The following is a 21,679-nucleotide window of genomic DNA, read 5'->3' on the forward strand; positions in this document are numbered from 1 at the left end:
GAGGGGATGGTGAGGAGGACCCAGTCCCCGGGGTTTCACAGCAGCAAATTCTGACGAACCCTCACCCCCTTTTCCCGCTGGGGGCGAGAGGCCTCCCGGCTCCCCTCCCGCGGTCAGAGCTAGTCCCGCGCTGGAGCCACCTCCGCCGCGTCCACCGCCTACTGCGCGGGTCTCCGCCCTGTTTCCCTCCAGTCTGCCACGCCAGACCTGAGCGGGCCGGGGGCGGGGCCCGGGGGACCGACAGGGTGGGGCTAGAGAGGGCGCGCGCCAGAGAGGAGAGAGGAGTGACGGTCGGGGCCTGGCTTCGGGGGCGGGTCAGGGGGGCTGTGGGCGTGGCCTCAGTGACGGACAAGGAGGGGGCTGGAGCGTGAGGCGCCGAGCAAGATGACAGCTGGGGCAGGGCCAGGGAGTGGAGGCGGTCGCCGCGCGGGGGGCCGGAGAGGACTGAAAGAGCAGGGCTGAGGCCAGGGCAAGGGTTTAGCGTGGCTTGTGAAGGAGGGCCAGACGCACTGACAGGGCCCGGAAGACCGGCTGCCGAGCGTTGGAGGCGGAGCCTCTCAGGGTAGGGGCGAGGCCAGCGGCCCGGTAAAACCCGGAAGGCCCGCCGGGCTGGGCGGGGCTGGAAGTGACTGACAGTTCAGGGTCTGGCTGAAGATGGCGGCGCGCTGGGCCGCCAGGTGGAGCCCTGCTAGAGGGGGGCACAAAGATCGTCCGAGGGGCTGGATAGGGGTGACCCGCAGCTCGAGGCCGGGAAAGGAGACGCGGGACGTATGTCGCGTAGTATGAGTGTATGAGTGACAGGGCAGGTGGCGAGACCTGGAGGAAGGACCGCTTGTGGGCGGGACGAGAGGACTGATGCCTCCGGGGCGGGGCTAAGGGGTCAGGAGTGACAGGCAGAGGGGTCGGCCTCAAAGGGAGCGCCCGCCCCTGGGCAAAAAATTCCTCTTCCGCTGAACGCTGGGAGCTTCGCGCATTTCATGTGCAAGGTGGAGGGCCAGTCGCCGTAGCTTCCGGGCTTTCACCAGCCAGATCCTACCCTCAGCACCGGGCCCTCCTCGGGAGGCTTCGGCTCCGGGGCAGGAGAGGTGCAGAGAGGTTACACCCGCCTGAAGGAGGTTTCCTCCGCCTGCAGGCCAACGGTCCCTTCTCATCCCAGCGAAATTCTCACAGGGCATCGTTACCAGTGCCGAGATGCCCGCCATTAGTGGCCTTCTCCGTGGCAGCCCTGGTTCAGCTTTGGTTATGACCCGGCCCGCCTGCCCACAGTTGCGGAAGTGCTTTTTGGACTGGCCCCTGGAGCTGTGGGTCTTCCTGTGACATTCTCTGAACCTGCGCCTGGGCATCCTCATCCAGGCGCAACCTGTCCCCCGCAGGCCTCAGGGTTCTGGAATCCCAGGCCCTTGCGCTTAGCCTGCCTTCCTGCAGGAGACCTGGAAAGGCCTCGCCCTTCAATGCCTTCCCTGTTCACCTGGCCAGCCCAACTAACCCCAAACGCGTTGTGCCTCCGTTTTCCTCTTGTTCCCGGGCCCAGTTCTTACACTACAGTTCCCACCCCTGAGAGTAAGTCTCGCTCACCCTCGCTCCACTGAACCGCACCCCCCTCGCCGTCCTAGACTCCGACTACCCTACCTCTCTGGCCCCGTCCCTTCCGTCCCAGACTTCCCCTTATTCAAGAGGTGGGGGTAGGGGTCCCCGATGTTTTGTCCAACACCTTTTCTATTTGCGCTTTCTGGTCCTGCGTGAGGCCTAGGTCTTCCTCAGTATTCTCTCTGGGCTGGGTCCTGGAGGTGGGTCCTGTCCAAAGCCTGAATAGGCTGGGAGGGGGGGGTAAGGCAGTAGGGGTCAAGGGGTCCTACCAGCAGGGTGCTGAGGCCAGTGGCTCAGGTCTTTTGTGTTGGCAGAATCTCGGGGGCTCTCTGGATCTGAGAAAATGAGTGAAAGCCCCTTTCTGTAGCCTCCCACTGAACGGTCAGCAGCGAGGCCAGTGGGAAAGGGACAGATTCCTCTCACCTCCCATCCCTGCTGTTTTTGCACTCTCAACCTGCATTTCCTTGTGGGGTCTATCGCAGTAACTAGCCTGCAATGCGCCATTGGGAGCCCCTCCTTTCTAGTGCCCTCCAAGGTTCTCAGGGAAGACCCCTGCTCCATGGCCAGGGCTCCCTGAGTGGCCTGCCTTATGGGGGAGCCTGCCAATTCCCAGGTTCAGTACTATTGCCCTGCAAGGGGTTGTGCCGCCTTATTAATCAATTTTGAGCTGCCTGAAGCCTATCTCCATCTCCTCATTCTCAGCCCGGGATCGGCTTCTCCTACAGATGTTCCTTATCATAGCATCACTCAGCATCTGGGGCCTAGGGTTCCCCAGAGGCAGGAGGGGCAGAAGGGCGGTGGTGGGAGAGGGCAGGGCAGAACAGAGGGTCACATTCCCCAAATGCCTTTCCTTGCAAAGCTCTGTGAGGGGAAACTGAGGCCCAGAAATGGCACAGCTTGACCACCAGCATGGCAGCAGCAGAGCCTACACATCAGCCGCTCACTCCAGTGCCACCAATGCCCATCTGCCCCTGGAAAGGTCTGATAAGGCATGCTCCCCCCAGTTTGCCTGAGGATCGTCTTCCCTTGTCCATAGGGCTACTCTTCAGGACATCCTGGTCAGCATCCAAGAGGTAAGGTTGTCCTCTTGGGGGGGTGCCTCAAATTGAAATTCCCTTGGTCATGGGGAAGAGGGAGGAGTGGCTTCCAGAAGTAGCCATGGCCAGTCCTGGGAGCTGAGGGTTTCATGTCGTGGAGATCCAGGAGACTCCCACACTGCCTTCTCATGACTTTGTGTCTGTTGCTGAAGTTCAGAATGAAGAGGTACTTCCTGCCTGCCCTAGAGTCTCTCTAGCATTTTCCCTGAGTCTCCGCCCTTCTAGGCTCATCTGCCCGCTGGGGATTAAGCCCCTCCATCCAGACACTGGCTAGAGTGGGTCCCTGTGGCCTCACAGGACAGTTGGGCACACATCTCATAGGCCCAGGGCTGGCAGACATAGAAGGCTGTGGACCCAGGCCACAGAAGGGACCCACAGCCTTCACTCATCAGTCTACCATTAGTTTACCAATCCCACACCACATTTCCTAAACTCATGCTCTGTTCCATTTAACCATATCACTCCCATACTTACCTCTGGTGGCCTCCCATCTTTAAAATAAAATCTAAGGGATGCCTGGGTGGCTCAGTTGTTTAAGCATCTGCCTTCAGCTCAGGTCATGATCCCGTGGTCTTGGGATCAAGGCCCACGTTGGGCTCCTTGCTCAGCAGGGAGCCTGCTTCTCCCTCTGCCTGCCTCTCTGCCTACTCTGACAAATAAAGAAATAAAATCCTTAAAAAAATAAAATAAAATAAAATCTAAGATCCATACAATGGCCTATGAGGTCCAGCCCCTTTCCAACTCTCTTCTTTGCCTATCACACTCAGGCCAAGACAGCCTTTCTCTGTTCTCTGAACACACCCATGTTTTTCGGCCTCTGGGCCTTTGCACAGGCCTTTCTCTCTGCTTGGAACTGGATTGTGAGCCCTAAAAGGTCAGGGGTTGTTTTGGTTTTGTTTGGCTCTATATCCCCAAGCACTTAACTTGGTAAGCAACAGACACTCTTAATAAATAATTCTCGAGTAAACATACTTGACCTTTTCTGTTGACTTATTTAGTCTTTACAACAGCTATATCAGCTCCCTTTTCTAGAAAATAAAACAAGAACTCAGAAATTAGGCCGTTTGGGATGCCTAGGTGGCTCAGTTGGTGAAGTGCTTGCCTTTCTCTCAGGTCATAGCCCTAAAGTCTTGGGACCCAGTCCCGCATCTGGCTCCTTGCAGAAATCCTGCTTCTCCCTCTGCCTGCTGCTCCCCCTGCTTGTGCTTTCCCTCTCTCTCTGACAAATAAATAAATAAAATCTTAAAAAAAAAAAAAAAAAGGCCATTTGTTGAGGGCCACACAGCTAAGATTCAAACACCAGAGGGAGGCTTTTTTCACATCCCATGCGTGTATGGGGGGACATAGGAGTGAGGTGGTACACCACAGACCAGCTCCTGGATTCTACATACTTGTGGGCTTCCCAGAGCAGGAGGTGTTGAGCCTGGGGTGGAAAGTTGGCCACTTGGGTCTGCCAAGTCCCTCAGAAAGCATCCCAAGCGTGAAGAACGGCAGTGAACAAAGGTGCGGAGGCAGGGTAATCCGCAACTCCCACTAACAGACTCCGACGTCTGGGCGGGCCCAGGACACACCGCCCCCTAAGTCCCCGTCGCTGCAGGCTGGGGGGGTCTCTAGAGACAGGAACCCCGTGGGCGGAGAAATTGAGGATAAGAATCACTCTGCAGTGTCCCTCCCCAGGCAGGGGGCCGGGGCGCCCCCAGGGACGCGGGTTGGGCGCTCCCACGCCCCGCCGAGGCAGGACGTTCCCACACAGGGGTTGGCCTTGGGAAAGGCAGTGGGGCGGGCCCGGGGGCGGGCGCCCCGCGCTCTGGTCCTTCTGCGGGCCCAGTCTCCGTTACTCGCTCTGTGGACCCAAGTTGCCATCGGCGCTGAGCCGCGAGGTGAGTGAGTGGGTGGGAGAGCCTGGCTGCAGGAGCCCCGCGGGTGAGGGATGGGGCTTGAACCCGAACTTTCGTCACCAGTCAGAGCCCGAGTGGTTCCTGCCATCGGAGAGGGTCAGGGGGTTTCTGGCGGCTCAGAGTCAAGGACTTCTCGGGAATTGGCTTCTTTCTGCGCGTGGGACGCCATCTCTTTCTCTGGATGTAGATTACTCTTTCCCTCTCCCTATATGTGGGGCTCCCCCACCTACTTATCAATGACAGGGAGACCTTCCTTCCCAGATGTGGGGGTCCCCTCTCAACACATGGTACAGTCCCTCCTTGTCTCTAATTAGTAGGTGCTCCTCGCTCTCCGCTGATGTGAGGGGCCCTTTTTCTTGCCAGAAGTGGGATACTCCCTTCCTCTCCCAAGATGTGTGCTCCTTTTCCTCCCTCTGACCCAGTTCGGTCCTTATCCTCCTCTAAATTCTCCCCCAAATCCTCCCCCCACCCACCCCAACCGCCCTCAGATGCCAAACCCTGAGACTTTCCTGGGAGTAGGGGGCTGGGCTCAGCCTGTGGGCCACCCGCCTCTGCCCCCACCAGATTCAGCGGAGCAGGGCTCTGTGAGCACGTAGGCAGCCAATTAGGGGGGAAGGAGTGGGGGCCAGACCTTCTGTGCAGAAACCTTGGCAGATGGCCCTGTGAGGAAAAGAGGTAGCTGTGGGACCTGCTCCCTCCCTACCTGGAGCCCTACTCAGTTTCCTTTGGGAGGGGGAGCAAACCACTGAGGGAGGTTCCCAGCTTGGCCTGGCCCAGGCCCCTCAGCCCCAAACTGTTGAGGCCCTCCCTCAGAAGTTAGGCCTCCTCCTATTTCTTGGAAGGTTAATTGAGGTCCCGGGAGGGAGGTTCCAAATGTCTAGGATCCCCACCCACCTCCTTAGGGATAGCAGACAAAAGTACAAGAGTCAGGGGCATGAGGGTGACCTTGAAGTTCTGGAACCCTACCATCATAACACCTGTGAAAAAGGGTTTCTCTGTGTGGGCTACGTGGGCAGGGCTCACACACACACACACACACACACACACACACAGATGTTCTTCAGAGCTGCCTGGAGCTTGGTGCTGAGGAAAACAGGACCTGGGATGCGGGGGACCCACGGCCCAGGAAGCGCCGGTAAGACCTGCACACCCACCCCTGACCAACTCTGAGGCTAGGGGTGGGCTCCTGCCTTCAGGCTGCTCTGGGCCTGCTCCAGATCATTTCCCATAGTCCCACTCCTCCGTCCTGGACCACAAACCTCCAGGACATGCAGCTCACATTTGACAGCACCCCTTCCATTCGAAGCTTCCTCAGCGCCTGACCCCCCCCCAAACCTCAGGCGCCTAAGGCTTTTGTGTCCTGAAGCAGAGGGTACTGACAGGACTTGGCATCTCCTTTCCAGATGCTAGTTAAAAGAAAGGCACCTTAATCAGGAGAGACTTCAACCTAACAGCAGAAGGGCCTTCCGGACCCAGAATAACAACAGATAACAGTTATTGAGGCCTTACTATGTATTCCAAGTTGTGATCAACATTTCACACAGATTAACACACTTAGACTTCACGACAGCCATGTATGGCAGACGCTGTGCTACTGTCTCCATTTCTCAGATGAACAAACTGAGGCCCACAGACCTGCATATTAAAAGGGCCAAAGCAGTCCCGTGCCGTCCTGGTGGTAGTACCGATGCCTTCTGTGTGGGCATCTCTGGTATCAATAAACACAAGCTTTATCGAGACCCTCCCAGTGCCCAGCCTTGCTCTGGACCTCCTGGACACCCACGCGGAGTCCTTGAGGGCTTAGCCAGCAGGCAAAGCTTGCAGGAAAAGAAGCCAGTAGGAAAACCGACTTCTAGTGGCGTAACTTAGGGAGCGCCTCCTGTGTATGCCCTTTCGAGTATAGTACCTTGAATCTTCCCACAGCAGGGTGAGGTAGTTTCTCCTATTGTCCCCACTTTCCAGAGGAGGACATTGAGGCACAGTGAGGTCGAGGGGTCTGCTGGAGGTGGGGTGGGCAGAACTGGGGCTCAAACCGAGCTGACTCCAAAGGTGTGCGCTTGACCCCGGTCAGAGGCACATGGACAGCGCTCTACAGCTTGCAAAGCGGTTCCATGTCTGCCATCTCGGTTGATCTCACTCGGTCTTTGTCCACCCACTGCCTTTGCCTGACATGCCCGCCTCACGTCCAGTCCAACCAGAGAGCATGAGATTTGTAGCCAAAGAGGCTGAATCACGGCTCTGGCCATGCTCCTTCTTGCTCTGTGAGTTTCAGCAAGTCACTTAGCTGTTCAGTTTCTCCATCTGTAAAACAGAGAGAGAACAGTCTGACCGGGCTCAGAGTGATGCGGAGTAAATGAGTCAACTCCCCTAAAGGCCTGGGAATGGCTCCTGGCCCACTGTAAGTGCTCAGTAAATGCAGCCCTCCCCCCCCCCCAAGTATTGTGGGGAGAGCTGGGATGGCCCAGGGGCAGCCTGAATTCAGCTCTTCCATTGCCCCTGCAGCCCACCGCGAGGGGAAGATGCCGCCCTACACCAACTACCATGCCCAGCGCTCCTACCCCATGCCTGATGAGCCCTTCTGCACAGAGCTCAACGCTGAGCAGCGGGCCCTGAAGGAGAAGGAGAAGGGCAGCTGGACCCAGCTGAGCCACGCCGAGAAGGTGGCCTGTAGGTGTCAGGGTGGGGCTGGCTGGGCAGAGTGGGCTGGGCGGTGACTCTGAAAAGGGCACCTGGGTGGCTCAGTCACTTAAGGGTCCGACTCTTGGTTTTGGGTCAGGTCACAGCCTCCCCTGCTGAGGTCATGATCTTAGGGTCGTGAGATCGAGCCCTGCAGCTGCTTGAGATTTCCTCTCCCTCTCCCTTCCCCTCTCCCTCTCCCTCACCTCTCTCTAAAATAAATAAGTAAATAAGTAAGTAAATATATAAATAAATAAAATCTTAAAAAGAAAGAGAGAAAGACTGCTACCCAAGACAGCCAGAAATCCCCAAATACCTGATCTGAGGGGTGAAGTTCATCATTTATTTGTTTATTCTTTTATTTAGTCAGCTCTTTGTGCACAGCCAGATGCTAGGTGATGCTGGGGACACAGGAGTGAATCACCTTGATGGTTCTTGCCATTGGCCTAGGGCTCCCAGTTCAATGAGGGAATGGACACAGACCCAGAGAACTGTAACACAGGCTATGTGTCTAGAGTGAGGTGTGTCCAGGGGGTTGTGAGAACCCGAAAGAGAGAGATGGAATCCTGGTGGGCCTTGCAGAGGAGGGCATGTTCTGGTTGGCCTTGAATGGTGAGGAGGAGGGTGTCGCATGGCAGTGGGAACAGCGTGGGGAGAGATACAGAAGCAGGAAAGCATGGACTGTCTTGGGTATCACTGAGTGGTGTGGGGAGGTGGAGCAGAAAGGCAGGTAAGGTGGGTGGGAGGGCGGGGACCTGACCCTGGGAAACAGGAGGGATGTGTCCTGCCTATCAGAAGTTCCCCTAAACAACTCTGATGTTTGGAGCCTACTCCTGGCCATGCTTTGCCTAAAGGGGATGCTCCATAAGAATTTGCTGAATGGGGAGCCTGGGTGGCTCAGTGGGTTGGGCCTCTGCCTTCAGCTCAGGTCATGATCTCAGGGTCCTGGGATCGAGCCCTGCATTGGGCTCTCTGCTCAGCGGGAAGCCTGCTTCCCTCTCTCTCTGCCTGCCTCTCTGCCTACTTGTGATCTCCCTCTCTCTATCAAATAAATAAATAAATAAAATTAAAAAAAAAAAAAAAAGGATTTGCTGAATGGACAGCCTCTGCTGCAAGAGTGGGGAGGCTGGGGATCCCTGAGGCCAAGACTTGGCCCAGGGTCTTGGGAATGGATACACATGAGGCCCCTCCTTCCCCACCTCTCCTCTGCCTCCAGTGTACCGCCTTCAGTTCCATGAGACCTTCGCAGAGATGAACCGTCGCTCCAACGAGTGGAAGACAGTGATGGGCTGTGTTTTCTTCTTTTTTGGATTCACAGCTCTGATGATTTGGTGGCAGCGGGTCTATGGTGAGTGGCAATCCCTCACCTTGCTACAGCCCTGGGCCATGCCCTTGTGGTCACAGCCACCAGCCCAGCTCTTACAGGGCGACTATCCTGGCACTCATCTGCGGAGTTTTGAAAAGTCTTCCAGGGTGAAGGGCAGAGCATGGCTGCCTGGGTTGGGATGCAGGAGCTCTACTTCTCTGGGTCTCAATTCCTTCATCTGTAAAATGAAAATAATAGTGCCCACATCACACGGTTCTTTTGAGGATTTAATGGCTGTAAGCCAGTGCCTGGCACATTATCATGAATGGAGCCGTTACTGATTGCTGTTGTAACCATTAGTTTTTCCGTCACAGAGTCTCCAACATAGGAGAGCTTAAACAAGATATAAGTTTTGTTACTCTCACAAAAAAAGGCCAGGGAGAGTATGGAGACTGAAATGTCAGGCTCCTTCTGTGGTGTTGCACGGCTGTCCTCACTGTGTGGCTTCCTTCTTGCCATATGAGATGGCCACTTCAGCTCCAGCCTTGAAGGCCTACCTTCTAGCCAAGAATAGGGCAAGGGATGCCCCTCCTCTTTAAGGTCCAGAAGTTGCCCACATCCTTTCTGCTCAACTCCTGTTGGCTAGAAATGATCACATGACCATGTCTAGCCACAAGGGAAATTGGGAAATGTAGTTTTTAGCACGCTGGTCCCATGCCCGGCTAATGGCTTATGACTACGGAAGAGTGATGCTCCAGGTGTGGTCCCTGGACCAACATCATCATTTGGGGATGCTCAGAAATGCAAATTCTCAGCCCCAGCCTGGATCTACTAAGTCAGATACTGTGAGAGGGAGCCCAGCCATCTGTGTTTTAACAAGCTCTCCAAGTCATTCTGATGGCCACTCAGCTTTAGGAAGCACTGCTCCAGAAGGGACAGGGATGTTGGGGAAGAGCTGGCAGCCTGTGCCCAGCTTTTCACCTCCAACAGCACCTTTCTTCTTCTGTGAGAGTGTGATGGGAATTCCTGCCTTGCATGAGGAAGAAATGAGGGAGACTTTGGGAAGAATTCTAGTCTAGCCCAGTGCTTGGTGCTGACAGGTGCCATAAAGATCTTTTCCTTCTTGGGGCGCTTGGGTGGCTCAGTGGGTTAAAGCCTCTGCCTTTGGCTCAGGTCATGATCCCAAGGTCTGGGGATCGGGCCCCACATCGGGCTCTCTGCTCAGCGGGGAGCCTGCTCCCCCCCCCCCTCTGCCTGCCTCTCTGCCTACTTGTGATCTCTTGTCTGTCAGATAAATAAAATCTAAAAAAAAAAAAAAAAAAGATCTTTTCCTTCTTTCCCACCCACTGGGATAGGAAGTCCCAGTGAGGAGGTCTGACAAGCTGAGTCAGCCTTAGAGCAGATGGACCAGGAAGTCAAGTCTGAGCTGGGTGGGGAGGCCCACGGTCCCTCATGCACACACGTCAAGGGACCTAAAATGCCTCTTGGGTGCCCCAGCCTTTTAGTGAACTACTGCCCACTTCAGATTTTTATTTTATTTTATTTTATTTATTTTTTTTTTAAAGGGAAGAAAGTTTAGAAACCATTACGGACATATGTTTTTAAAGATTTTATTTATTTATTTGACAGAGAGAAATTACAAGTACACTGAGAGGCAGGCAGAGAGAGAGAGAGAAGGAAGCAGGCTCCCTGCTGAGCAGAGAGCCCGATGTGGGACTCGATCCCAGGACCCTGAGATCATGGGTCCTGAAGATCACGGGTTAAGCCGAAGGCAGCAGCTTAACCCACTGAGCCACCCAGGCGCCCCAGCCACTTCAGATTTTTAAAGTCAACACCCTTTCCTCACCTCCTACTTCCAACCCCCTTAGGAAGCAAAAGAAACCGTCTCATCCTGGGCCTTTTCCAGTCGGTGGGAGCAAACTCAGTAGTTGTAATTTGAATCAGTGCTCCTATTCCGTTGGGCCATAAGGTAAGGAAGTGGGCTCAGAAAGGGGAAGGAGCTTGGCCCAGTTTCCAGTGAGTCAAAGGCAGAGCTGGGACCAGAACCCAGAGGTCCCTGCAATGAAGCTTTAGCAGGAAGTCTGGTGGGGGGAAAAGACAGGGTGGAAGTGGGGTCCTCAGCGCAGGGCATCCTAACCCTGTGACTGGAGACCCTGGCTCAGGGGGACAGGGTGGAGGACTTGCAGGGTCCTGAGTCACCCTTGCCCTCACCCTATGCCTTCCCCGCAGTGTTTCCAAGGAAGCCCATCACCCTGACGGATGAGTGGAAGGCCCAACAGCTCCAGCGTATCCTGGATATGAAGGGCAACCCCGTGCAAGGCCTGGCCTCCCAGTGGGACTATGAGAAGAAGGAGTGGAAGAAGTGATGCGGCATCCAGGCTGACCTCCCTGCAGCTCCACTCCGGCCCAGAGCCTGTGGAGGGCCCTTTCCTCTCCTTAATGCCAATAAAGCAGGCCTGTTCTCTTCTGTCTTCAGTCTCCACCTCAGTCTTTTTTTTTTTTTTAAAGATTTATTTATTTATTTATTTGACAGAGAGAGATCACAAGTAGACAGAGAGGCAGGCAGAGAGAGAGAGAGAGGAGGAAGCAGGCTCCCTGCCGAGCAGAGAGCCCGATGCGGGACTCGATCCCAGGACCCTGAGATCATGACCTGAGCCGAAGGCAGCAGCTTAACCCACTGAGCCACCCAGGCGCCCTCCACCTCAGTCTTTACTTGGCACGAACCTTAAACTATACCTAAGATTGAGTACTGGGGTGAAGGAAGGGCAGGAATAAGCCACTTTCCAGCGGCCCAGAGCCCAGCCAGTCATGGAGGGCTTCCTGGAGGAATAGGAGCTAGGTTTTAGTCTTAAGGGATCTGCGGCACTAGGAAAGGGAGGAAGGAGAAGGAAAGGTATTCCAGGTGGAGGGAGTGGCTTGAGCAACGCCACGGACTTATTCAATTATTAACAAATATTTACTGAGCACCTACTGTATGCCAGGTACTAATCCAGGCCAGGGGGATGCAGCAATGAATAAGACCAAGTCTCTGGACTCATAGAGGAGGCATTCTTTTATGGAGGGAGACAGAAAAACGAATATGTAATGAGTGCTGTAAGGAAACAAAACAAAGCAGGATAAAGGGACAGAATTAAGGTGCGCCTGGGTGGCTCAGTTGGTTAAGTGTCTGACTCTTGGTTTTGGCTCAGGTCATGACCTCAGGGTTTTGGGATGGAAACCTTGTGTTGGGTTTCATGTTCAGCTCCCGACACCAGTTGGGTGTATGAAAATTCAACTCAATTCTGACATGCAATTCGGAAATAGCATCACCGGTTAAGGGTTCTGTCCTACCAGAAGCCCTGCCCCTGACTTTTAGACACCAGTCCCCAGCCCAAGTTACCTGTGCTTCTGACTGACTGGCTAGAAATCAGAGGATTCCACAAGCCGCTCCCTGGGATTGATTACTTTACTAACATAGCTCTCAGAACTCAGGATTACCAGTTTCTTACAAAAGGACAGAACTCAGGAACAGCCAGATGGAAGAAATGCAGAGGGTAAGGCATGGGGAAAACCAAAGAATTGCCCTGCCTCCTCCAGGCACTGCTCTCCCTACATCTCCACGTGTTCACCAACCCAGGAACTCTCCAAAAAAAACCTGTCCTTTGGGGGTTTTATGTAGTCTTCCTTACAGAACCACGATTGATTAAATCATTGGCCTTTGCAGAATGATTCAACCTCCAGTCTCTCTCTCTCCCTGGACTTGGGGCAGGGTGGTTGTGCGGCTGTGGGATTCAAAGTTCAACCCTCTCACCGCAGGGTTTGTTCTCTGGGAAATCCTTAGATGGAGCCCAAAAGTCACCTTGTTAACATAAGAAGCGTTTCCTTCCTTGTTCTGATTACTTAGCAAATTCCAAGAGTATTAAGAGCTCTGTGCCAGAAACTGGACGAAGACCAAATTTATGTATTTCTTATTATAAATCACACTATCACAGGCTGGCATAACAAAATACCACCGGCTGAGTGGCTTAAACAACAGAAATGTATTTTCTCACAGTTCTGGAGGCTAGAAGTCCAAGATCAAGGTGTTTGCAAAATTGGTTGCTTCTGATGTCTGTCTTTGGTTTGCTAATAGCCACATTCTTGCTACATCCTCATGGTACTTTCCTCCGTGCATATGAGCGTCGTTGGTGTCTCTCGGTGTTCAGATTTCCTCTGCTTATAAATATGCCCGTCCGATTGGGTTAGGGCCTTTCGTAAAGGCTTCATTTTATTTTCATTGCCTCTTTAAAGACCCTAACACCCCAAACCACTACATGCTGAGGTTCTGGAGGTTAGCACTTAGTCTTAAGTGTATGGATTTGCAGGAGACATGACTTAGCCCGTAACAGTTGGGTTCAAAATTATTTCATTGTCTCCTTTTTCTGGGAGCATCGGGCACCTAGGGCATTTTCTTCGCTTGGCAGAAGTCAAAGACCCCTGAGGGGGTAGGGGGATGACTAGAGACCCAGGATGCTCTTAATGGCCGGGCTCAGATCGAGCACACATAGAATCAGCACCACATTCCACTGGTCAAAGCAAGTCCTATGGTGTTCCGGTTACTAGTGCTACCTTACAAACTACCGCAAAACTTAGTGGCATAAAATAGCCATTGTATTATGCTCACCAGTTCTGTAGGTCAGGAATCCAGTCATTACTCTTTGCTTCTGTTCTAGAATGTTTGAGGTCTCAGCTGGAAACACTCAAAAGGCAGTGGACAGCATCTTCTGGAGGTGTTTTCACTCTGGTGGTTGATGCCAGCTGAGCATTGACCTGAGCCAGACAGCTCAGCTGGCGCTGTCAACCGGACATCCTTATTTTGTGGCTTCCCCAGGTGGTCTCTCTGTGTGGGCTAGTTTGCACTACCTTGGAAGATGGCGGATGGGTTCCAACAGTAAGAATTCCAAGAGAATAAGAAGGAAGCGTACTGCATCTTCATGATCTAGCTTCAGAAGACACATAGCATCACTTCTGCTGAACGCTGTTGGTCCAGGCACCCATCAAGTTCCCACGTTCAAGAGGGAGAGGGCATAGATTTCCTGGTGTGATGGTCACAACAAGAGATGTAAGATGCATATGAGATGGGAGATGCTGTTGTGGCCGTCTTTGGAAAATACAGTCTGCCCACCCACAGCCAAGCCCAACATCAGTGGGCGGAGAAATATCCTCCATCTGAGTACACATGATGAATGTGGAGTGGGGGAAAAGGCAGAATTGTGAGCGAATGCTACATCCCATCACTGATGGTGCAGAAACAATCAACACAGGGGTCCCTGGGTGGCTCAGTCGTTAAGCATCTGCCTTTGGCTCAGGTCATGATCCCAGGGTCCTGGGATTGAGCCCTGCATCAGACTCCTTGCTAACCAGGGAGTCTGCTCCTCCCCATCCTGCTTGCTGTTCTCCCTGCTTGTGCGCGCGCGATCTCTCTCTGTCAAATAAATAAATAAAATCTTAAAAACAAAACAAAACAAAACCAACCAACACAAAATAATCTCGATAGAGGCTAAAACTGACCACATTTAATTGAATATTGACTAAAATTCACACAGACAATAACATTTTGACATTTTTTTTTAAGATTTTATTTATTTTTTATTTGACAGACAGAGATTACAAGTAGGCAGAGAGGCAGGCAGAGAGAGAGAGAGAGAGAGAGGAGGAAGCAGGCTCCCTGCTGAGCAGAGAGAGAGCCCGATGTGGGACTCGATCCCAGGACCCCGAGATCATGACCTGAGCCGAAGGCAGCGGCTTAACCCACTGAGCCACCCAGGCGCCCACATTTTGACATTTAGATCATGCAGTTCGACCTGAAAAATCAGACCAGATGGAAATAATGGACAACAGCCGATAATGCACAATGGCAGAAAACCGGAGAAATCAGATGTGGATAAACATGACTGAGAGAAGAATCACACGCTCTTGGTGGCATTCACTCCATGAAGCCAAGTTGATTGCAATGAAGAAATAATTTTGTAAAATTAAATTTATAATAGCAAACATTAGAAAGAATTTAACTTTCGTTATAAAACAATAGACTGAAAAATAAAATTGACTTCATGCACCTTGCTCAAGAAAGTGCTTTTTTTAAAAATATTTTATTTATTTATTTGACAGACAGAGATCACAAGTAGGCAGAGAGGCAGGCAGAGAGAGAGGAAGGGAAGCAGGCTCCCCGCTGAGCAGAGTTCCCTTTTCCCCCCTTCCACAGGTCCCTGGGATCATGACCTGAGCTGAAGGCCAGAGGCTTTAACCCACTGAGCCACCCAGACGCCCCAAGAAAGTGCTTTCTTTAAAAAAAAAAAAAGCACTTTATTGCTGTATTAAAATTTGTGTAATTCTGGGGCACCTGGCTAAGTCAGTGGAGCACGTGACTCTTGATCTTGGAATTGCAAGTTTGTTTTTTTTTTTTAAAGATTTTATTTATGGGCGCCTGAGTGGCTCAGTGGGTTGGGTGTAGAGATTACTTAAAAATAAAATCTTTAGGGCGCCTGGGTGGCTCAGTGGGTTAAGCCTCTGCCTTTGGCTCAGGTCATGATCTCAGAGTCCTGGGATCGAGTCCCGCATCTGAGCAGAGAGCCTGCTTCCCTCTCTCTCTCTGCCTGCCTCTCCATCTACTTGTGATTTCTCTCTGTCAAATAAATAAATAAAATCTTTAAAAAAAAATAAAATAAAATCTTTATTTTTAAAAAGATTTATTTATTCATTTTATAGAGAGAGTGCATGAGTGTAGTGAGGAGCGGAGAGGGAGAGAGAATACCAGGCAGATTCCCCAGATTCCCCACGGAGCACGGAGCTCAGGGCTCAATCTCACAACCCTGAGGTCATGACCTGAGCCGAAATCAAGAGTCGGATGCTCAACCGAGTGAGTCACCCAGGCGCCTCTAAAAACAAAATATTAAGGAAAAAAAAAAGAAAAGAAGAATTAGAGTAATTCTGATAAAAATATTTGGATTCAAAGCTCACAGTCAAAATAGGCTTGGGATAAACATATCCATGAGAAAACATTTGGGTCAAAACATTCTGTAATAGTAAAATTCTCTGTAAAAAAAAAAAAGAGAGAGAGAGAGAAAGAAACTGAAAAGACAAGGAACTAAAAAGGGGAAAAAGAACTGGTTTCCTTAATATGCTAAAAAAAACCAAAACAAAACCAACAACCTGTCTATCAAATCGGTAAGGAAAAGATAAATGCACTAGAAAGTGTTGCAAAAGTCATGACCAGGAAGAGAGAAAGAAAACAGTGTCCTGAGGCGCCTGGATGGCTCAGTTGATTAAGCATCTGTCTTCAGCTCAGGTCATGATCCGGGGGTTCTGGGACATAGCCCCACATAGGGCTCTTGGCTGGGCTGGGGGTGGACGGGGTGGTCTGCTTCTCCTTTGCCCTCTGCCTCTCCCTCTGCTTGTTCTCTCTCTCTCTCTCTCAAGTGAATAAATAAAATATGAAAGAGAGAGAGAGAAAGAAAGAAAGAGTCCTCCAAAGTTCTTATGGAAAATTTTAAACACACAGGAAAGACTAATCTAACAACCTCCCCGTTCCTCCCTGACACCCACAATTACCACAATTATGTGTTGTTGTTTTTTTTTTTTTAAAGATTTTATTTATTTACTTGACAGAGAGAGATCACAAGTAGGCAGAGAGGCAGGCAGAGAGAGAGGAGGAAGCAGGACCCCTGCCGAGCAGAGAGCCCGATGCGGGACTCGATCCCAGGACCCTGAGATCATGACCCGAGCCGAAGGCAGTGGCTTAACCCACTGAGCCACCCAGGGACCCACCACAATTATCTGTTTTATCTGTTCTTGGCCGACTCACTGCCCCATCTCCACCCCTGAATTATTTATTTTAAATTTATTTTAATTAATTAATTTTTTTAAGTTTTTTTTTTTTTTTTTCTTTTTAGAGGAGGAGGAGAGAGAGAGCACGCAGGCACGAACACCCACGATCCAGAGGGAAAGGGAGTTTTGTTTTGTTTTGTTTTTAGATTTTATTTATTTGTCAGAGAGAGAGGAGGAATGGGAGAGGGAGACAGAGCCACCCCTCACCCCCTCCTTTTTTCTTTATTTTAAAGATTTATATATTTGACAGAGACAGCTAGAGAGAGGATACAAGCTGGAGAGTAGGAGAGGAAGGAGCAGGGAGTCCGATGCGGGGCTCCATCCCAGGACACCTGGATTATGGCTGAGCGAGCAGAAGGCAGAAGCTTAACGACTGAGCCACCCAAGTGCCCCAGGAGAGGGAGAATTTTAAGCAGACTCCATGCCCAGCGTGGACCTGGACTCAGGGCTCAATCTCACAGTCCAGAGATCATGACCTGTGCTAGTAAGAGTGAGATGCTTGACCGAATGAGTCACCCAGCCACCCTCTAAGATTCTATTTTAAAATAATCTCTGCATCCAGTGTAGGGCTTGGATTTACACCCCGGAGATCAAGAGTTGCACATTCTACCAACTGAGTCAGTCAGGCAGCCCACCCCAGAATTATTTTAGATAACTCGTGTCACATCAATTCATCTGCAAATACTCCAGTGTGTGTCTCTATTTTTTTTTAAGATTTTATTTATTTATTTATTTGACGGACAGAGATCACAAGCAGACAGAGAGGCAGGCAGGGAGAGGGAAGCAGGCTCCCCGCTGAGCCGAGAGCCGGATGTGCGGCTTGATCCCAGGCATGACCTGAGCCGAAGGCAGAGGGTTTAACCCACGGAGCCACCCAGGTGCCCCTCCAGTGCGTGTCTCTAAACAATAAGGACTATTTAATGTATACAACTCCGATACTGTTAATGTACATACAAGTTTGAACAATATTTCCTTAATATCAAATATCTGGTGGTACGCACATTTCTCTAGTTGCCTCATAAAAGTTATATTTATGTGAATTTTTTTGGAATGAGGATCCCCCGCCCTTTTTTTTTTTTAAGATTTGGGAGGGCAGAGGGAGAGGGAGAGACAGAATCTTAAGCAGGCTCTGCACTGGGCTCCTTGATTTCAGGAGCCTGAGATCAGGAAACTGAGATCATGACCCGAGCTATAATCAAGCGTCAGATGCTTAGCCGACTGAGCCTCCCAGGCACCCCAGGAACGAGGGTCCACCTTAAAGCTAAAGATTGCAGTTGGTTCATCTACGTCTTTGGTTTTGCTAACAATGTAATTCCCTTCCTTTTTCTTTATTTTCTGGAAGAGATAGTGTAGAAAGAGCATTCATTCTTTACACATTTAGGCAAATTCTCTGGTGAAATCATTGCAGGTGGTAGGGTGAGTGGGTATTTAAATTACTGAATCAATATCCATGATTGTTACAGGGTTATTCAAATGACCTATTTTACATTGGGTGAATTGTGGTAGCTCCCTCTAAGCCCAGCTTTTACTGTATCCCAGAAGTTTTGGTGTTTTGTGTTTTCATTTGTCTCTAAGTTTTTTCTAATTTCCTTTGTGATATCTTCTTTGATTTATTGGTTAACAGTGTGTTTTAAAAATTTCCATATATTTGTGAATTTCCCAGTTTTTTTAAAGATTTTATTTATTTATTTGACAGAGAGAAATCACAAGTAGTCGGAGAGGCAGGCAGAGAGAGAGAGAGGGAAGCAGGCTCCCCGCTTAGCAGAGAGCCCGATGCGGAACTCGATCCCAGGACCCTGAGATCATGACCTGAGCCGAAGGCAGCGGCTTAACCCACTGAGCCACCCAGGCGCCCCACAATTAACATTTTAAATTGACAATAATTTTGCATTGATAGCAATTTAAGTTGAGCAACATAAAAACTGCTCCTATATGGCTCCACCCTCCTCCTCTCTATAGCAAATTTTTCTCACAAATTGTATCTTTATACATTATGTGTCCATTAGCACAGATTTCTAATTTTTTATGCATTTGCAGTTAAAAAATATTTAAGTAATCTCTGCATCCAATGGGGGGCTCAAACCTATGATCCTGAGATCGAGAGTCACATGCTCCTCCAACAGAGCTGGCCACCTGACCCTTTAATGCTTTTGTATTTTAAATCATGTAGGAGCCACACCTGGGTGTCTCCAGTGACTAAGTGTCTGGGTTTAGCTCAGGTCCTGATCAGGCTCAGTGGGGAGTCTGCTTCTCTCCCTCCTTCCTGCTCAATAGTCAGTCTCTCTCTCTCCCTCTCCCTCCCCCTCCCTATATCTGGCTCTCAAATCAATCAATCAGTAAGTCAATCATGTAGGAAAGAGAGTTATAACCCCAATATACAATTTTATATTTTTCTATGTAGTTACCTTTATCAGAGTTTTTTATTCTTTGTATGTCTTCAAATTTCTCTGATTTCCATTCACTCTTTTCCTTATTATTTCCTTCCTTTTGCTTGGAGTTTACTTCAGTCTCCTTCTTCTAGTTTCCTGAGCTTAGATTATTGAACTGAGACTTCTTTTTTTCTCGTGTGAGCCTTTATTACACACACTTACCTCTCAGCACTGCCCTCACTATATCCTGCAAATTTTTTTTTTTAAGATTTTATTTATTTATTTGACACAGAGAGATCACAAGCAGGCAGAGAGGCAGGCAGAGAGAGAGGAGGAAGCAGGCTCCCTGCTGAGCAGAGAGCCCGATGTGGGGCTCGATCCCAGGACCCTGGGATCACGACCCGAGCCGAAGGCAGCGGCTTAACCCACTGAGCCACCCAGGCGCCCCATCCTGCAAATTTTGATATGTTGTGTCTTCATTTCATTCAATGAAATACATATATTTTTATTTCCCTAGAGTGTTCCTCTTTGACCCGTAAATTATTTTAAAAAGTGTTGTTTAGTTTCCTAGTGTTGATTTCTAGTTTGATTTCACTGAGAACACACTCTATGATTTCAAATGCTTTTTCATGTGTCGAGGTGTGTTTTATGGCCCAGAACATCGTCTGTATTGGGATATAGTCAGTGGGCACTTGGAGGAATTGTATATTCTGCTGCTGTTGAATTCAGCATTCTATAAATGTCCACTGGTTTCCACTCTCTGATGGTGCTATTGAGTTCTTCTGCATTGTTGATTTTTCTGTCTAGTTTTTACCTCAGTGGTTGAGAGAATAATCGTGGATTTGTCTGTTTCGTCTGTTTCTCTTTTTAGACCTATCAGTTTTTGCTGCTTGCATGATGTATCTTTTCTTTTTTTTTTTTTTTTAAAGATTTTATTTATTTATTTGACAGAGAGAGATTACAAGTAGGCAGAGAGGCAGGCAGAGAGAGAGAGGAGGAAGCAGGTTCCCCGCTGAGCAGAGAGCCCGATGCGGGACTCGATCCCAGGACCCTGGGCAGAGAGGCAGGCAGAGAGAGAGAGGAGGAAGCAGGTTCCCCGCTGAGCAGAGAGCCTGATGCGGAACTCGATCCCAGGACCCTGGGATCATGACCTGAGCCGAAGGCAGCGGCTTAACCCACTGAGCCACCCAGGCGCCCCTGATGTATCTTTTCTATCCTTCCCCCAGCTGCTTCTATATTTGAAGTGTTTCTTATAGGCAGCACATAGTTGGTTTTTAAAATTCACTCTGCCAATATATTTTTATTTTTTTAATTTTTAAAAAAGGATTTTATTTATTTGTTTGACAGACAGAGATCACAGTAGGTAGAGAGAGAGGAGGAAGCAGTCTCCCCACTGAGCAGAGGGCCCGATGCAGGGCTCCATCCCAGGCTCCATCCCATGACCCGAGCAGGCAGAGGCTTTAACCCACTGAGCCACCCAGGCGCCCCATTTTTATTTTTATTTTTTAAGTAAGCTCTATACCTAACACAGGGCTAGAACTCACAACCCAGTATCAGGAGTCGCGTACTCTGCAGACTGAGCCAGCCAGGTGCCCCTTTCCCAGTATCTTTTCATTGGTGTATTTAGACCATCACACTTAAAATAATTACAGCTGTGCTAAGACATATCTCCCTCCTCCCACCTCCGTGTGTTCTCTCTGTTATTTATTTCCTGTTTTATTTTTCTGGCTTTTTGTGGAAGAATGTGGACATTTTTTTACAATTCCATTTTATTTTATCCATAGTGTTTTTGAGTGTCTTTTTGCATAGCTTTTTAGTGGTTGCTGTTGGTATTATGTTATGTGCACGTACCTTACGGCAGTCTGCTGGAACCACCATTTCCCGATTTTCGTCAAGTGTAGAAACCTTACGCTCTTTACATCCCTTTACCCACTTTCATTGCTGCCAGGTGGGGTGTGGGGTTGTGGGCTCCCAGTGTGGCCTTGATCAACATTGTGCGTGGAGGAGGAAGAGGCAAGAGCGGGCTCCTTACTGGCCAGCAGACATAAAAGTCCTGGCTCTCTGGGCCTCATCTCCCACAGTGGTGGGGGTGTTGGGGCACCCTGACTCATGAAGGTAGATGGAAGTTGCCAAATCCCCGCTTGACCTTTGCTGATGTGCATAGGGCCACAGTTTTTGCAGTGGTGTTGGGCTGGAGTAGAGCTCAGAGCTGTCTAAAAGTTCTGTTCTGCTGGCTTGTTCCTTTCCTAATCCTTTGACTAGAGAAAGCAGGCTTTGGGGGCTGTTTCATCTCTTCTGTACCCACTGGCTTTTTTGGCTAGCCAGTTCCAGCTTCTTTGGCTCCAAGTTGGGGATCTCTGAGGCAGAAAGAAACCCACGGAACTCCCCACCATGTCATTCCTGGGGACCTGAGGTCCCTGGCTGGTTTGCCTTCTCATCACCTTTCAGAGTTTTCTGATGCTTTTTTTTTTTTTTTTTTTAAGAATTTATTTATTTATTTGACAGAGAGAGAGCACAAGCAAGCAGAGCAGCAGGCAGAGGGAGAGAGAGAAGCAGGCTCTCTGCTAAGCAGGGAGCCTGATGCGGGGCTCGATCCCAGAACTCTGGGATCATGATCTGAGCCGAAGGCAGCTGCTTAACCAACTCAGCCACCCAGATGCCCCTCTTATGCTTGTTTTATATACAGTGTCCAGGGTTTTTAGTTAGCAGGACAAAGAAAAGAAAGATCTGCTCTATCTTCCTGGAAGAGTGAGTAGAGAAGTAGGGTCACTTGACGAGCCCCCCCTGCATTTTACTGATTACATTCCTATGTAATTTATTGTGCCCCTCCATCCCCTGCATTTTCCATCTATGGTGGTTACATTTAGAGGCTTTGGTTACATTTAGATCCGACTTTTATTT

The 21,679-nt window shown here is 50.2% G+C and overlaps 1 protein-coding gene and 1 long non-coding RNA gene across 8 annotated transcripts; one reads left to right on the plus strand and one right to left on the minus strand.

Moving 5' to 3' along the window:
• Window positions 1-636: 636 nt before the first annotated feature.
• COX4I2 (cytochrome c oxidase subunit 4I2) lies at window positions 637-11,035 on the plus strand. 7 transcript variants are annotated; one of them, XM_082745905.1, is made up of 6 exons: window positions 637-768; window positions 2,624-2,660; window positions 5,636-5,717; window positions 7,085-7,249; window positions 8,475-8,606; window positions 10,794-11,035. In XM_082745905.1, the coding sequence occupies exons 3-6, from the start codon at window positions 5,636-5,638 to the stop codon at window positions 10,928-10,930; spliced, it is 516 nt and encodes a 171-aa protein (XP_082602031.1). In that variant the 5' UTR covers window positions 637-768; window positions 2,624-2,660; the 3' UTR covers window positions 10,931-11,035. The 7 variants fall into 7 exon arrangements, with proteins under 7 accessions (XP_082602031.1, XP_082602033.1, XP_082602029.1 ...); XM_082745907.1 differs by having other exon boundaries at window positions 5,647-5,717; XM_082745903.1 differs by having other exon boundaries at window positions 5,647-5,717; window positions 10,194-10,933.
• Window positions 10,873-12,259, minus strand: LOC309872176. The gene is made up of 2 exons (XR_014315707.1): window positions 11,266-12,259; window positions 10,873-11,047 (listed from the first exon to the last, which is right to left on the minus strand). It is a non-coding gene; the product is annotated as an uncharacterized lncRNA (long non-coding RNA).
• Between the last annotated feature and the right edge of the window lie 9,420 nt (window positions 12,260-21,679).

Source organism: Mustela nivalis, assembly GCF_964662115.1.
Source record: "Mustela nivalis genome assembly, chromosome: 8".
Lineage (NCBI taxonomy): Eukaryota > Metazoa > Chordata > Mammalia > Carnivora > Mustelidae > Mustela > Mustela nivalis.